This window comes from Aptenodytes forsteri, unplaced genomic scaffold (genome assembly GCF_000699145.1).
Source record: "Aptenodytes forsteri isolate BGI_AS27 unplaced genomic scaffold, ASM69914v1 Scaffold374, whole genome shotgun sequence".
NCBI lineage: Eukaryota > Metazoa > Chordata > Aves > Sphenisciformes > Spheniscidae > Aptenodytes > Aptenodytes forsteri.
The window spans coordinates 763,978-781,259 of NW_008795678.1; the positions used below are offsets into that span (position 1 = coordinate 763,978).

General features: G+C 44.7%; 1 protein-coding gene across 1 annotated transcript in view; it reads right to left on the reverse strand.

Moving 5' to 3' along the window:
• Positions 1 to 1,589: 1,589 nt before the first annotated feature.
• Positions 1,590 to 17,282, reverse strand: part of KCNB1 (potassium voltage-gated channel subfamily B member 1) — a 130,527-nt gene continuing 114,834 nt past the window's right edge. The window contains exon 2 of the mRNA XM_009282643.1: positions 1,590 to 3,611. Coding sequence (XP_009280918.1) covers positions 1,590 to 3,611 — 2,022 coding nt within the window. The remainder of the gene's footprint in view (positions 3,612 to 17,282) is intronic.

The following is a 17,282-nucleotide window of genomic DNA, read 5'->3' on the forward strand; positions in this document are numbered from 1 at the left end:
CGTGTAACAAATCACGGTCACGACAGGAGGCACAAATTAAAATAGTGCTTGGTTAAAGTGCTTGATTGTTACACTCTGCTATCCTACTCCAGCATCGCAACAACAACAACAGAAAGTCAACGTAAAGTGCTTTTCCCCCCCAAGATTAAAAACCAAAGACAAATTATTTCCTACACAATTTGACATAACTTTATTGAAACAATAATATTTTAAAAACCTAGGCTGGTGGCTGCTAGTTCTGTTCATTTAAAATGGTCAGATCTTTTTTTTTCTTTTTTTTTTTTTTTGTTTCATTTAAAAATGACTGGATGTTATTAAAACGTCAGGCCTGATTCTCCTGTCTCTCGCAGCTGCTTCACGCCACAGCTTTGCAGGAGCCTCTCCTGCCCGACCTCCTTGCGAGAGAGAGCACAGCCAGGCCCGGGGCGGGTCGCTAACAAATCCCTCTTTTTGCATATTTATGTAACGCTTGCATATCTTTCACTGTGCCGCTCAGGCACAAAAAGCTTCAGACCGACCGGTTCCTCTCCTACGCCAAGGGCGAGACTTTGGCTGACACCTCAAGTCGGCGTGCGGGCGGGAAGGGGAGGCCCAGGGAGCCATCCCGGTACCCCCGGCACGTGCCGCAGGGGCCAGCCGCAGCATCAGCGCCGCCACCGCGCTTGGCCATCCCCGCGGGGCAGGGCAGCGAGCGTCTCCCTTCCACGGAGAGGTAGGGCGAGAGCTGAGCTCTCCTTCCAGCCCTACACTCCCCGGCACCGGGAAGGGGGTCTGGCTGCGATGCCTCCAGAGATTCCTGCTTCTGCATGGCTCCTTCACACCTTCCCAGCGTGGGCGGTGGGTCCCCTGCGGGCCACGCGCTGGCCCTGGGGCAGGTATCGATTTTTAGCAGAGGGTAAGTGCAAGTTTCACTATGTCCTAGGGGATGTTTGGAATTAGATACAAGTGGTGCAACTCACCCTGCTGATATTTCAAAAGAAAACGTCAGGTCCTACAGGATATCGTATTGTTAAACACACACAGAGCATTTTAATAATTGGTTTCTCTAGACCGTTATTTGTTTTAAATGGTTTTCGCTTGGATTTTCCAATAATGCAAGTGTTCCCTGTTACCTTTAGACATAATATCCATCAGAGAAAGCTGTAGATGGGGAACAGCTGCCCTGAAGCAGTGAGCATTGTGTTTTTGATAGCTTTATACCAACCCCAGCAATTTATTCCAGAGTTCAAATCTGGCTGCCTTGGCATCCTTTATGGAACTAATGCAAATCAGATGTTAATATTTCCAAAAGGAGCTCTAGCGTTCAAGGGGAATGGATGGATATTTGGTCACATTGGCTTCACTGGACAACATGAAAGGAGATCAATGTGTGATCATGATTTGCAATCCTTATTTTTGACTGATATGGGCAACGTCTTTAGAGTTGTTTCAGAGAAGGACATTTTCACAAACCCACACTGGACCTCCCCCAGACTTTTAGAAAGAGGTGGCTTGTTTCAGCCAAGTTCATGCCATGCAGAAGCTCTTTTTTTTGTGTTGACTGTAAAGACATTCCTTTAAACTTTCCATAAGTTCTTTTGGAGCCCATCTCAGATGCTTTGATCATGTGTGTTAGCATGTCCTCCGCTGCCTGGTAATACATGGACTTCTGGGGAAATGTGATTTTCTAGTCTGACAGTCTCCTGATTGCCCTGGGTTCTTCCAGTGATACCTTCCATAGAGTAAATGCAGTTTTGCCCTATCAGCTTAGGGGAGGTGGGTAAAGCAGCAGCTTCTAGATGGTTCTTCTCTGTTCTATAAACATTATCTTTTTGCTTTAGATAGCCACTGTTTGTAACATTATACTTGGGACTCACATTTCCGGGTGGACTCGAATCATAAAGCAGCTGACCTTCATCATCAGTGTCAGCATCTATGTATTTGTGTATACTGGCATCATGGAAGTTGAAAGCTATGGCTGTCTGCGTCTCTGGTGACTTTGGGGGTGTTCTCGCACTCGCAGTTGTGTAGATCGAGGCTTCTGGGCTCATGAGAGATCTGTCAGAGAGAAAGGAACTATCTGTGGCAGCAGCAGCAGCTCCCCTGCTCTTGAGAGGGTCTGGATATATTCTCAGTACATTTGATGCTGGTACTAATGTGCTGGTGTCCTCTTCCATGAAGTTGACTTTCAGAGATCTTAGTTTTAAAGGGTTACTGGCCTTTATGGAGCTTTTGGGACTTTCTATGAAAAAAGCAGAACGGTGGCTGCCTTCGGAGCTTGGGTTCATTTCCACAAATCTGGCACCGCTCCCCTCTGGCCTGCTCTGCTCCTGAATCACGTTAATGCCACCTTTGCAGGGAAGGGTAGCGAGTGGGCTGTGGGAAAACCTCACGGAGTCAGGGAACTCCGCCGCGCAGCTTATGAAGCTGTCGATACTGGACATGCTCCTCATGTCAATGATCCCATCAGCACGAGTCGTTAGCAAGGGCACCATAGGGCCAGGAAGGGTTTCCATTTCTAGCTCTTCCTTTTGCTTTCCAGGTTGACTTGACTCTTTAGTATTAAGGTTTGGCTGGGACTGAGTCTTTGCCATTTTGTTATACATGTCCTCTAGCTGTTGGACATTCAGGTGCTGGGGACTTGAAGACGACCTGGCTTTTTCTGGAGATCCTTGTTCCTTAGTTTCAAAAGATTTACTAGAGCTAGTTTCAGAGAGGGTTCTCTTGGTCCATTTCCATTTGCTGGGAGACAAATGATTGTCCTGAACTTTATCCTTTTTGGCTATGCTTTCTCCATTCTTTTCAACCACAATGTCCATGAGTTCTATACTACGGGCAAACGCATCCTTCATGTTCATGGAAACAATACTGCCGTTCCTTTTTGCTCTTTCAAGAGCTTCCCTGCGCTTAATGGCTTTCTCCTGTCTCTTCTGCTCTTTGTAGAACTCAGAGAAGTTATTGACAATAATTGGGATGGGAAGAGCAATCACCAGCACTCCAGCAATGCAGCACAGTCCTCCTACTATTTTACCTAAAAGTGTTTTGGGGTAGATGTCTCCGTAGCCTACTGTTGTCATGGTGATTGTTGCCCACCAGAAAGAAGCTGGGATGCTCTTGAATTTTGTATCATCCTCGTCCTTTTCTGCAAAAAACACTAAACTGGAAAAGATCATAATGCCCATGGCCAAAAACAAGATGAGTAATCCAAGCTCATTGTAACTCCTCCTCAGTGTAAACCCCAAGGACTGTAAACCCGTTGAGTGCCGGGCGAGTTTTAGAATCCGGAGTATCCTCATAATCCGAAATATTTGGACCACTCGTCGTACATTTTGGAACTGAAGTACACTTTTATTGGATTCTGTGAGGAAGATAGTGACATAGTACGGTAAGATAGCTAGCAAATCAATAGCATTCAGCGGGCCTTTGAAAAACTTCCATTTCTTAGGTGAGGATAGGAACCGCAAGAGGTATTCCATTGTAAACCACGCAATGCACACCGCTTCCACATGGGCAAGTTGGGGATTATCTGTGGTCTGCCCAAATTCATCCATGCCTTGTAGTTCAGGAAGTGTGTTAAGGGACAAGGCAATTGTAGATAGTACAATAAACATGATGGAAATGATTGCCAAAATCTGGAAAGGAAAGAGAAAACAGTGAGTTCATCTCAGAATATATTACGCTATCTATCATTGCCATTAACGCATGGCTGTATTTCCACTTAGACATTTCAAGACTAATTTTGCTCTTAGTACACAGAAGTCAGATAACCAATGCATCCTGAGGTGATTTTACTTTGGAAGCTGCTTTAGTTATGTCAGATGCATAAAGGAGATAAAGCATCTACTTCAACTCCTGTGCCTTCATCTCTGTGTAGTCAAGGAACGCGTACCAAGCAGCTAGGATGCCAGGAGGGCTGTGAAGCAGTTCACAGCAGGAGCTTTTAATTAACTACTAATTAGGTGCCCAACAAAGCCCATCTGGACAACAGGCTCTGAAATCTAAGCAAGAAGGAATGCAATTGAGAATACAAGATTCGATCAGAGCGATGTCCTCCATTTAATGCACGGTTACATCTGTAATTTTGGGTGCCTATGGCTAATTACAGAGATGTGTGTACAATTCTACTACTTATAAGAGTACAAGTAATATACTCTTTTTAATGACTCATCTCTAATTTGAAACTTGACGGTTGTGAAATACATGAAAACTTTACCAAGCTTTCTAAAACATTTTGAGCTCTGAGCTACTCTGCATGTGACCGACTGGCCATCCCAGGTCCTCATCGCAACCAGGGGAAAGAGCAAACTCATCCAGGCAAACCAAACCGCACAACACTGAGACAGTCACGGCAGGGCAGGTCCAACCACTGGAGAGCTCATCCATTATCAGAAACCAGCTCTTGGGCTAAAGAGCGCAATGAGAGGAGAAGGGTCTGCAGTGAGCAGCCTCTCTAAAAACCCATGTAAATCTGATCAGATCCTGGGCCACCGACTATGCAGAGCTGGGAAGCGTGAAGTGTTTGATTTCATGTGAAGCGTGAAGATTAGTGTATTTGCAGCTTTCAGATGGTGTAGGCAGGCTGTCCTTCCATACCTGTTTTATATAGACATTAATGCTATACTTTCCAGTTTCCCTAATTACATCTTCTTTTAAAGTCATTTTAGGCAGGTTTTAGAGCTGACAGACAATTTGAGGAGTGTTTTTTCTACTAGCGAATTCTTTCTCTAGTTTGTTAATTGGGTGGGATTATAGCTAGTTTCTTAGGTTACTGCCAAAATACAGCAATGATTTCAAAACACACATACATGTGACTAATGTTTTTGGTATTCATTTCAGTGTAAGTTGGTCCCTTATGCTTGCTTTTCTCCTGCTTGATAGAAAAGCAGTATGAAATCAATTACAATGTATGTGCATGATGACTAGATACACAATATTAAGCAATGAATTGTAAAACGTAAGACAAGAGGTCTGCATCACGAATTGCAAATCTGGCACGCTCCTTCCTTGCCCATATAACTAGATTTTAGGTTTCCTCACAGTGACCTTTCTCAGCCAGTCTCACAATACCAGGATATCCACAGTTACCACCTCGGGCACTGGAGAAAGAAATTCTTGCAGGATTTCTCTTCAGTCAAGCTCAGCACAGACATTTAACAGTTGGGAAATATCAGACTTCTGAACATCTATCCCTAAACGGACAGTCACTACAGTTGAACAAGCCTTGCTGCTGTAGGAGAAACATGCAGATCCAATATGGTTCAGAAACGCTGTGGTCTTCTCAAGAAGAGCCTTACCTCTTCTCCAAAGCTGAAGGGCAGAAACGGTCTACAAAGGCTGGAAGCTTCACTTGAATTAAATTCATATAGTAAGCTTAAGCTATGGCTTTAGGAGAAAAGCCCATATACCTTCAAAAAAATCCAAATTTAAGGCAAGAGTTTCAATTTTGAAATTTTGATTTCAACAAGTGTTTTAAAATCCACTTGCTGTTAAGAAAATCCCTTCCAAATTAATGTAATAAAATCATTTACCTCTTAACTCGCTAAAATGTACTATATAACTTTGATTTGTAGAACTAATAACTTAACACTGCACTTAACACTGCAGACCTAATAACTTAATCTGAAGAATGAGATTTGACTAGAAATAAAAATTAGCTCCATTAAACACTCTGGTTTCATTGTCTAAATTGGATTAAATGGAAGAAGCAAATCGTGTAAATTCCTCAGAGTACCTGGAATTTTAGAATAGCCTCACTTTCAGTTACTAAACTGTTACCAGGAAAAATGCTGGGTAAAGCATTTAAAAATGCTTTTTAAACAGGTTGCCTAAAAGTATGTTTGTTGTTAGCTGTGCTGTGCACCCTCACAGTGCTAGTGAACCTTTCGCCTCCTCCTCGCTACCTTCCTCTTCCATAAATTTGCTGCTGAAATATGAACAAACGCACGACAACTTGTGCAATGGGGGGTTTGCCTTGTTGAGAGACTTCTCAGGTCAATGATCCAAAGAAGCTGTGGGAGAGACTTGGGAGGTACAAAAAAGTAGGAAGAACCATGGGATGAAGAGAAGCAGAGGGGGACGCAGGCAAAAGTGCTTGAACTGATGGCTTCAAACTCAAGAGAATAAAATGTAAGTCAAGTGTCTCATGGTGAAGTGGGGATAAATTTATACGTTAACTACTTCTGCATGGTTGTTTGTTTCAAAAGACCATCTCCTGAAGACCAGGTAATACTCCCGAGAAGCGGAAAGCCTGATTTGCTTTCCTAGAAGGCTCTTTTGGTGTTTTTGCTGTCATGTCTTTGTTTACAACCCAACATTTCTGAAGGTGTTTGGGATATTTTCAATGGTAATTTCAATTTTTTTGCTTGGGTTTATCTCTGCCCACTCTACACAGAAGGGCTTATTTGTAGACTTAGAGGTACCTAGTGTGTTTTATCTCCTTCACTTTCTGTGTAAATATTAACACTCCATCTTTATTCAGTGGATGGCATCCAGCAGCAGTAATTGGTGTCAAACCTTCTGTTTCCTTTGATATACCTTCCTGCTTTGAAGATCAAGGCAATGCCAGATGAACATAAGTTTGAAAACTAGGAGATCTGAGGGTAAAATTTGTTTTTGTTTTAGCAGATTTAGCCATGGAACTAAGCAATAAACAGAGAGAGACATTTATCATTTCTCCCGCAAGTTGCAGCAAGGTGTCACCTGTGCTCCTAAGATACATATTTTGCCCTTATTGATCTACTGCAATCATACATCTTTGGGAATCTTGTCAGACTAAGAAAAACTTCTAAATGTGAGTTGACTGCCCTCAGGTATTCAAAGCACTTTTCAGTTGGAAAGTACAAAAAACTGGGAGATGAAATATCTCCAGTGGGGTTTAGAGGATCCTTCTCCTTCTCTAAAGCACACCTTGTCCTGGTAGCATCCACCATCTGACAAAAATCACCCAAGGAGCAGTTGTCCACAGAAAACTGGATCCAGCTGCTGCCGTCAGGCATTAGCACTGCATTTAGTGGCACAGGGCTCTATCCCCATTTATTTACGGTCTGGGATTTCAGATTAATAAAATCACAATCTGTCTGTCTAACAAGGTTTCCTATCTTGGCCATACTGAACCTCTAGCTTGGCAGCTTTCGTATTTTCCGCTGTCAGTAATGAGAGACAGAAAGCTGAAGGAAAGACATTTATACCACCAATAACGCCTGCAGAGATGCTCTGTGTGGCAGGCAGCCTTTTCATTTGATTCCTGGTCTTTCATCCTTCCTTTCCTCTTTCAGGTTTACTTCTCTTCAACAAGAAAAGCCAATGGGACAAATTTGGACTTGAGTAGGAATGATCCCTCTGCAGTGAATGAGACTCCAGCTGCTTAGGCACGCGGTCACTGGAAAAAAGTGCCTGTTGTCCCTGCTTCAGAGCACTGACCCAAAACCTTGCTGCCGAGTCAGCTGCTAACTGCTGCTTGAAATGGAAGCAAGCATGGGGAGAGGGCCTCCTGCTGTAGCACTAGTTTTCATGACTCGTTAAAAAACATACAACATGGCCTTGTGCCGGTGAAAAGTTTTGGGCTGGCAGTCAAAGAGCTGAGGTTGAACAGGCTCGAGCATAGAAAGGTCCCTAGAGTGCAGGCTTGGACTTGCAGAAGGAACAGGGGTGGGAAAGTCAAGCATCAGGGGCCTGTTAGATTTTGTGAGTGCTGTTGAAATGTGCATATTCCTAGGTATGAAGCTAGCTGCACCCCCTCCTAGGTCTTGCTTCTGGCTTATCTGGTATATGTTGACTTGTTGTGGGGCTGGAGAAGGCACCTCCAATATCACTGCAGGCACATCCAGAGCTTCTGAGTTGGATGCCCCATGTCTGCAGTAGGTCCTATAAAACGCATAGCTAAAACAATGGAAAAGCTTGCAGCCTAAAATTTGGAGGCATAGGGAAAAGATTTGGAGGCACAAAAGAGTGAAATGACTGGCCTGAGGAAAGGCCACATCAGTGGCAGAGGCAGGTGAGGAAAACCATGTGCTTCTGGTGCCACATCCATGAGAGCCATTCTCCACTGTCCTCACACGGGGTCCGTCAGAGCTACTGACGGGAGCCCTGACAGGCCAGGTGTCCTCAACAGAGCATCACAGACACTCCTTATACCGCTCATAAAGCTGATAGGGTTTAAGAATAGTTTTTCCATGCACAATTTTCAGACCATTTCCTCCAACAGCTTGCATGAGAGAAGCTGTGTAGTTCCTTTCCTCTTTGCTTCTTACATTTCACCTGTAGCAACACACCATAAATTGTGAAATTCCCCATCAGGTACTTTTCTAAGTGTCTCACAGAGTGTATTGGATGGGCTCCTAATGACAGCACTGGCTTGTAGTGCAAGTCTTAGTATGTATGGGCAGGATTCCAGAAAAAACTTCTCCTCCACTAAATTGACTGTTTCACAAAGATTTTTATTGAATGAATCTCTGGATTGCTGCTATGGTTCCTTTGTGAGAGCTAAATAATCCAAGGACAGGCAGGGCAAGGTTCTGAATGAATTTAAAGCAGTTGCGTTGAAGTGATTAGCATGATTGTACATACATGCTGGTTATTACACATGCAAATGAGACAAGCAAGGTGATTATGCGAGTAAGTGTAGCCAGTTTGTGTGCAACTGCTGCTTCCTGAGGCAGGATGGATGTGCCATGCTTGCAAGCCATTAATCCCCACCTCCTCCAAAATCCCCCCAAAAACTAGGCAGGCAACCTCTACCACACACCCTTCAGGAGATATCCACCTGCACTGGGCCTGATCCTGCTTGCTGGGTCAGAGTGGCCCCAGGGATTCATCCTTTGTATTGGCAAGGTCTGTGCTCATCCCTGGGGGGGAAGAGGGCTCCTGCAAAGAAGGCAGTCTGTTCAGAAATTTCCCGTCTCTCTCTTGAGCTTGTGGTAGCAGAAGTCTGTGGGCAGCAAAGTTGTGCATGCCACCCCCCCAGACAGCACAGAGCGGGGTAGGTTTTAGGCAGCAGGGACTAACCCAACATTTAGGTTTGGTGATATTTATTGCTTGATTATCTGTTCTTTGCACTGCTAAAGACCCTAACTAAGGTCAAGGCATAAGACCGGAGACTTTCAAGGCCATTAAAATTAATGAGAATTGGCTGTCAAAATCCCATAGATGGCTCTAAAATCTCAGTGTAAGCATCTGAGATCTATCTGCTCATGGCAACATGCCCTATACTTTTTCTGTCTTCATACTCAGTAATGAAGCTGATATAGCAAGAAGGGGTGGTGTGTGGGAGCGAGTAGGAGGGTGTTTGAATATAGATTCAATATTCTTGGAAATACGATGAGGAAATTGTTATGTAATCAAGAAGTTCAATAATGGTTTTGTCTAATGCGCTTTTTTAGCTCCATCAAGGCCTGCAGAATAAACTTGGCATCAGGACCAGGTTTCATTCATATGCTCCATTTACCAAGGGGTTTTTCCTGCAGCTCCCCTACTTCCCCAAGCAAACAGTATACTTTGAGTATATTGAGCCTGTCCAGCTCCATCCTGCCATGCCTATGCCAGCCTCTGTCTCCCCAGGCTCTGAGAAACAGAGAGCACAGTGTATTTTGAGCGATATCCCACGTGCTGCACAGTGCAGAAACAGATGGAGAGTTCCTTAATCTCCTCCCCGCTTCGTTCTGCGAGGGAGTAACGTCTCCTACTCATGGCAGCTATGCATGTCTATGGTATTTATTGACAGGGACTTGTTTTAGGAAACATCTCTTCACTAGAAAATGCCTATTTATTCATAAACTGAAACAGTTTGCAGAACATGGTCACTTCTGATGTCATGATTCTGACCATTGGGCTTGCAGGATGTTTTTTCTAGAAAATACTAAGTCCATAAAGAAAAGTAACACTTGCTTCTTGGATCAGGACAAGAAGTTGAGGCCAAACTTGGGGATAGGGTCACAAGGGAAATACAGATAACCTTTAATCTGCTTTTTCATGTGGAAGGGTGTTAAGATGCAATGTGAGACCTTGAATCTCCAAAACCCTTAAGTCCCACTGATTTCTGTGGAGTATAAACCCATGCTTAAGAGTTTTCCCTGTTCTGGCACTTTCCGTGCCACTTCTGCATCCTGCCCCAGGGGGGTCCTTGAGATTCATTTGCACCAGGAGATCTGCCCTCTGGAGGGGTAGGACCCTGCACACACCAGCTCACTCATGTCCCTGCAGTGCCCCCAGTGACTGTGTCCACAGTCTCTGAGTGCAAACTCCTATGCTTTTCTGTAAGCATTACTGCGTAGTATAAAATCCATAAAAACAAAACCAAGATAAAACCATTTATACTTTGCTTTGGAAATATCCGAGATCTTAATTTTGACGTTGCCTGCAAAAGCCCAGATTGAATAATGGTTAATTATTTGATGTCAGTTATAGCTGTAATAAATTTGTCTGTTGAGAGAGTAAGTCTACTTGGTTTAAAAGGGGATACAATACTTCTGCTGATTGTATGTCAATGCTTCGTTTGCCTACAGGCACCCAGAGAGCCGCAGCTACAACTGCTGCTGACTAAGCTAAAGTGGGCAGAAAAGTAGCCTTCAGGCATGGCTGCCTGTAAATTCCTTAATGCTGTTAAGAACATGTTTAGTTGTCAGAGAGCTATCAAGCCCCATTAAATGATAAATAGTGTCAGCCTTCCTTCTGAGCAAAGCCCAGATGCAAATGGTATGCTGGAGAAGAAAATGATAAATGAATGAAAATACCGAAAAGGCAAACTTCAAAGGCATACACTGCCTTTAGACATCAGTGCAGTGAAAGTGCTCAAGAGAGGATGAGAGGGGAGCGTCTGTCCTATTTCTGCTGCTGCTAGCATGGGGAAAATCAAAAAAGAAAACAAACACATGGCACATGGAAGCTCAAGTTTCCCATTTTTCTCTTGGCCTTGCCTTCTGCCCAGGAAGACTGCAACCACAGCAAGCAACAGTACTGCAAGATGTCCAGCTCTGACAGCACCAGACAGACCCAAACTGTATGCGTGTCCTCCCTGCACGTCTGTGCAGACAGACCTTACTGCCATCCTCAAGCTGTGGCAGCATGCTCTGCTTAGGCCTTGCACATCAGAAGGTGATATATGCTCCCAAGGAGGGCTCTGGCCGTGCCAGCAGCTGCTCTCCCCAGCTCCCTGCCAGCCCAACCCGGGGGTCTCCTTTGCGAGCGCTCCTACCATCACCCTTCCCAGCCCTCTTGCCCAACCCACTACGTCTTCATCTTGGTCGCACGTTCCCACCCTTTGTGCCGTGCAAAATGCTGGTCTTGGAGCACAGAAGTGGGGAATGGCAGTGCAGTATAGCACAGCCTGGTCTTTCCCTGAAAGGCAACTAAAGAGACAGATCCTAATGGTGAAACACCTACCCACAACGCACAGAACATCCCACCTGCTCTTCAACCCTCTGCACCACAGCAAGTTATTAGCTGTTATCAGGGTCAGGTTCCAGACCACCTACCCAGACAAAACCCTCCCTCCAGCTTGGTGCTCCCCTTTCAGGTACGTCTCCCATTCCTGCTATCTTGTATTCAATGTTTTGGGTTCAGAAAAATAAAAAAAAAAAAAAAAAGAATGCCTTAAGCCTCAGCACCGGTGAACACCTGGGAACTGCTCGTCAAGATGTTTTTGTGATTTTACCCTGTACCAGGGAGAGACAATGCTCGTGATCAAATCCCACTGTTCCAAGCAGTCTGCTCAGCCTCAGACACTATTTACAGGGGATGCTGAGCTTAAAGTGTTGGTGCTTGCTGGAAAAGTTGTGGGAGGGTTTTTTTTTTAAATGGTTAAATTCAATCAGGAATGTGCCAAGATAGCATGAAATCAACTAAATGTAATTAAGCAAAAACTATTAGCTTGATTGCTAAACCAGTCTTCCTCTCATGAATATGCATGAGAATAATTGATATTAATTCTTTTCAAATCTGAGGCACATTAGTCCTGCATATTATAGTGTGGAATTTTTTGGAAGACTAAACCAATTCCACTGCCGCTTTCCACCAAAAAGTATAATTAGTTTTGCTGCAGGGAGATTTATCTAGTCATTGATACCATACTGGGTTGCCACATAGCGAGGAAATGAGAACAGAGCTCAAGTGATGTTTTGTCTGCAAAAATGGTGACCTGTTTAACATTTTTTCCAGAAATGTGTTAGGAGAAGTGGCAAATCCAGTTACCAGCATCAGCCACACTGATGACATTATGAATAGACAGGGATGCCTGCCGGAACAGTAAATCCCTATAGATAGAAAGGCAGTGGCACTATCCTCTACCTGTTTAATATGTTTGACGCTAGCACGGCCCTGCTACCCCAGTGCCCGAGCATTTCAGGAGGCTGTCCCCAAGGGCTGACTAGCTTATCGGGACCGCTGCACCTGGGCTCCTTCTGCAGGTCATGGGAGGTTTCTCCAGCAGGTCTGAGAGGGTTTTTTTTCCATTCACACTCGGAACAAGGGCACAAAATTTATGCTGAGGCACTTTTGCTGCCTCACAAGCTGGGGGTGATGTACTCCTTTGGGGAGACAAATCCTCCTGTACCATGGGTGCAGCCTTTGCCCGGGCTGCACAGCCCCAGAGTTTGCCCATGCACCTACAGCCTGATGTAAGAGGAGCTCTGGTGGCATATCTTGCACTGGTAAGAAAGCCTTGGGCTCACACAAGGGATTACAGCTGTTAATTGTTTATTCCTTGCAAGGAGCCTGCAAAGAAATTGAATGTTATCAGCCCCCTTTTCGCAAAAGAAACATATGAAGCCCGCAGGTGGTGGGAAACATCTCTGCAGGATCCCTCCAAGCTCTCAGCACCTTCCTAGTTCTTAAGTCCTTTATTCTGCTAAAACCTCTTGTTTTCCTGATCAGCTTCTCTGCTCTCCATCATGCCCGCACATATCTTCGTGTTTGGCAAGGCAGACCTTGTATCAGACAGAAGGGCTTTGATGCAGGGACATGTCCACACGTGGGTCCACCCCTCCCAAGCCTGGGTTCCCAAGGCTTTTTTCTAACTACAGCAGAGCACAGAGCCCTTGGTGAGGGCTTTGGCACAAAGTGAATGAAGTGTTTTAATCTCAAGCACAGATGGTTCTTCCCTTTGTAAGCACTAAACACTGGATTAGATATCACATATTTAATAAATAGCAACAACTGTATACAAACGGTGTACAAAAGCAGCTAAAAGCTAATCCTTGGCAATTAATCATTCATATTAGTATGAGGTCGTAGCAAGTGGTAAGTAGAGACAGTAGATACAGAATCTGTTTGAATGCAAAAGACAAGGCAGCTGTACAGCATTTCAACAAGAGAGTTTAATCTCGGCTCAGTAAGACAATTTTGATACATTCTAGCTATAAATATAGAGGATGAAACTGAAGTGTGGAGATGTATACTTGGTTGTTTGTTGGGGTATTTCGGTTTTGGGAGGTTTTTTTTGTTTTGATTTTTTTTTTTTAAACTCTCTCTTGAGCTCAGAAAAAGCTCAAATTCATTGAAGTGTCATCTGGCAATCTGGGAACACTCACTCCCATGCTCACTGACTTCTGGACATGGACTTTCCAAACCACAAGAAACAAACACCTACTCCAGATAGCTCTTGGCTTTCTGATAGCTTTGAAATCTCTTACGATAGCCTCTCCTACGTTACTGCATCCCAGCATGCTCCCAACAGACACTGCTCAGGCAGGCCAGCAATGAGATACACATCACACAGCGTGGTCCCTTCCTTCTCTCATCCCCTCCTCAGCACAGACCTCTGAGATCACCTCGCTACTGTCACCCTCCCAGGGTGGTCACAAGCAGCAGAGACGCACTTATGCTACCGTGCTACCTGAGAAGTACATTTACAACAAGAACTTACTTTTTCTTTACCACGCCTTTTGCAATATTCAGGGGACTGCAGAAAACCAGAGCTGAATGGAAAGAAGAAAAAAAAAAGGGGGGGGGGGGGAGGAGAAAAGAAAAAAAGAAGAAAAAGGAAAAAACCAGCCACTGTCCATTTGGATAGGGAGCAGAGCTAGTTTTTATACTGTTTCTTGGGATTTTTTGGTTGTTTGCGTTTTTTGGTGGCTGTTTTAGTTATTTTTTTTTTGCCCTTTACCCTAATAAAAGTCACCTGAAACTATTTGAAAAATGCAGCCGTGCTGCCTTTCAGTGAATGTTTATTGAAGAGAGGGGAGGGGAGGAGGCAAGGTTTCCTGTAAATGGCAGCTGAACAGTGCCAGGTGGTACATCGTATTTTAATCCATGTGCAGAATAGCAAAGACCAGCATTGAAGATTAAGGGAAATGATATACTTCCCTGAGTTTTAGCGCATTTTTCAGTTGCCTTTTTTTTGTTTGGAGTTTCTATGTTAATATAGGATGATACCACACTATATACTGGCTGGCAGAAATTAATCTTGTCACGAATGTACTTCTTTGAAAGGCTGAGCCTTCCTGAGCTCTTAATTTGAGCTGATTTGACTGTCTCATTATCATAGCAGCAGATTTTGGAATAGCAAAGTTGAACCTTACTTGAACTTGTTGGCTACATTAGCACTGTTTTTCTTTCTCCTCCCCACCTCCATCCATGAATAATAATACCCAGTATCACTTTTTTTTTTATCCTACGGAGGCCTCCTAGTAACTGTTTGCTAAACAAACACACGCTAACATGGCACATTGGCGGAAAAGCGTATTAAAAAGCCTGAGTTTTGTTTGCCAAAGATAGAACTTGTCATTCCAGGGAAATGCGCGGTTTTGATGTCCTGGGAAACTTGGGATTTTCTGTCAGGCACGTGGTCCCGTTCTCTCGCACATCGAGCAGACTGTGAACACGACAGCTTTGGGGTTTGCAAAACACATACCGCATGTGGACTGGGGCCAGGTCACTTCTTTTTTGTGTTTCTGTTCTGAAATTTCATTGCAGTTCAGCTGAACAGTCCTTGCCCGGGCCCACTGTTTTCCTCTTGGAGCGTGGCTCTGCTTGACTCGCCCTGCTGTGGCTCCCGAGTCACTGCAGGGAAGTAGCTCTAACGTCGTTTGGACGTTTCGATTAAGGCTCCGCTTGGCCAGCAGAAAATAACGTGTCCCTCTAAACACACACAGGCTGCGACACATCTAACTCCTGAGTGCCACGGTCCCTGCAGCAGAGGCATCCGTCCCTTCCGTCTGCAATAACTTTCTTTGGAAAGAGAGAACGGGTCTGCAGAGGCCATGCCCCGGGGAGAGACCGTGCAATCCAGTGCAAGGTCAGACGAAAGCCACCCTGTGGGTTCCTTTAGCCGCTGGATAAAGCTCTGTCTCCGATCAGGTTGCATTATCCCTAATGAGCTCTGGCAGACGCTTCAGCTCTCTGCTCTTCCACCGAGACAAGCTGGTAAGACCCACCTTCCCCAGGGCAGTGCTTAACCCTTTCCACGTACACTTGCTTGCCCACGGGGAAGCCCAGATATTAACTGGGTCCTGAACAAGGCACGCAAATTGCTCACGCTACTGCAAAATGCTGATTACTGAACTGGGGGATTTACCCCACAGCCTCCCTGCTGGAAGAGGCGATCCCGGGGTCTCCTAGGGCTCCACACGTCTGCAGAAATGGGCACCTATTTCTGTGCTGCCATTTGGCCTCTTCATGAGTGCAGCACAAAATGCCAAAAATCCCCAACAGACCGAGATTTGCAAAAGATCCCAGCTCTTCTCTAGGTGTTAAAATATGGCTTTTTAATGCATGCAATATCCAGCATCTCTCATTGACAACACTTGTGACAATCATCTGCTGCCTGAGGCGAGCTGCTGGACTTGGTCTGGTGAGAAGTTGCTCAGCACATTTGGAAACGAGACACAGAAGAAGCCTGGCACAGGGAGAAACCCACTGCTGAGTGGGAAATACAAATCCAGTCTAAATTGGGAGTCGTTTAAAGAAGGCAAAATACTAAGGGAAAAAAAAACCCTCAGCATGCCAGGGAAATAAGTTTATAGGAATTACCAAGGCATCTAGGAATAACCTTTCAATGGTTGAAATCTGGCACAGACAGATGTGAATGAGGGTCCCTGGCAGCTGAGGGCTCTCCATGCATTACATGGAATGAGCTGGCAATTCCCAAGGCAGTCCTGAATGGCCAGGCTCATCAGAGGAGCTAATATTGGCTTATTGTTTTCCTTTATTTCTTAGAGAGGAAAAAGCATCCTAAGGGTAGCAATACTGGAGCTGTGTGTCCCAATTAACCTGCTGCAGGTAGAGCCAATCTGCTCTCTCCTGCATCCCCTTCAGAGGGCACAAAGCATGTCTGTTCCCATGGCCACTCTCCCCTGGGAAAGAGAGAGGAAGGAAAAAAGGTGCTGCTCTATTTATGAGATAGTCCTACTTTATGGTGCTGCCCTTCCTGCAGCCTGGCTGAATGGTCTGGTGGGTTTTTTTCTCTCTCTCATTTCTCTGTCAATTGATTGCTCACTGCCAGAGGGTGTTATTGGCTTCAAAAGCTTCATTTTCTGGTTCCTGAACCATTCATCTTCTCCTGGCTCCTTGCTGCTACTGGAGGTCAGATCCGAGTCCCAGAGTCATTAGGCCGTTTTGGGTTTGACCTTGAGAGCTTCCTTTGCTCACCCCATCACATGAAAAGCCCCTTTGATCATTTCAGACACACACCTTTTAAAAAAAATCCAATGGCAAGAGATGATTTGATTATTTCAGCAGTAAGTAGAAATAAGCTGGAACCAAAACGTTCCCAGTCAGTTTTAAAGAATCCCGGTGCCTGGCGGCGTTCCTGCTTGCCACGGAGCTGGGGGGCTGTGGCAGCACCCCGGCATCCCTGCACACATCGAAAACTTGCTTCACTTCTGTAAACCAGCAACAATTGTGCTCTGGTCCCAACTTTTGCTGCGGATTAATTAATGGGTTGCAAGATGCAGTTGTATAATTTGCATGAAAACTACAGCCTGTTCCTGAAGGGTTTCCACCTGGATTGGAAATTGCCAAGCTGTAGCTTTCAGCGAGTGGCCAGTGAAAGCACAAGGAAAAAAAATAAAGTGGTAAATCCTGAGCTTCTGTACCGTGCTGTTCAACTTCACCCTGCCCAGCTGGGTAACCATGGAGAAGAAGATGCAGTGGTAAAAATGCCTTACAGAAATCAATTATTTTGTTAATTTAACACCTTATATATTGCTCCCTGCAATATTCCAGAGAATTAGCTTGTTCTCTGCAGAGTTTTGCTAGCAAGGTTTCATGAGATTCAAATCTTTGATGTGAGTTTTCTACTATCTTCTGGGCAGAAACATCTTTATCAGATTATTGAGTAGTTGGTAGACTGGTTTAGGCAATGGTTACTTAAG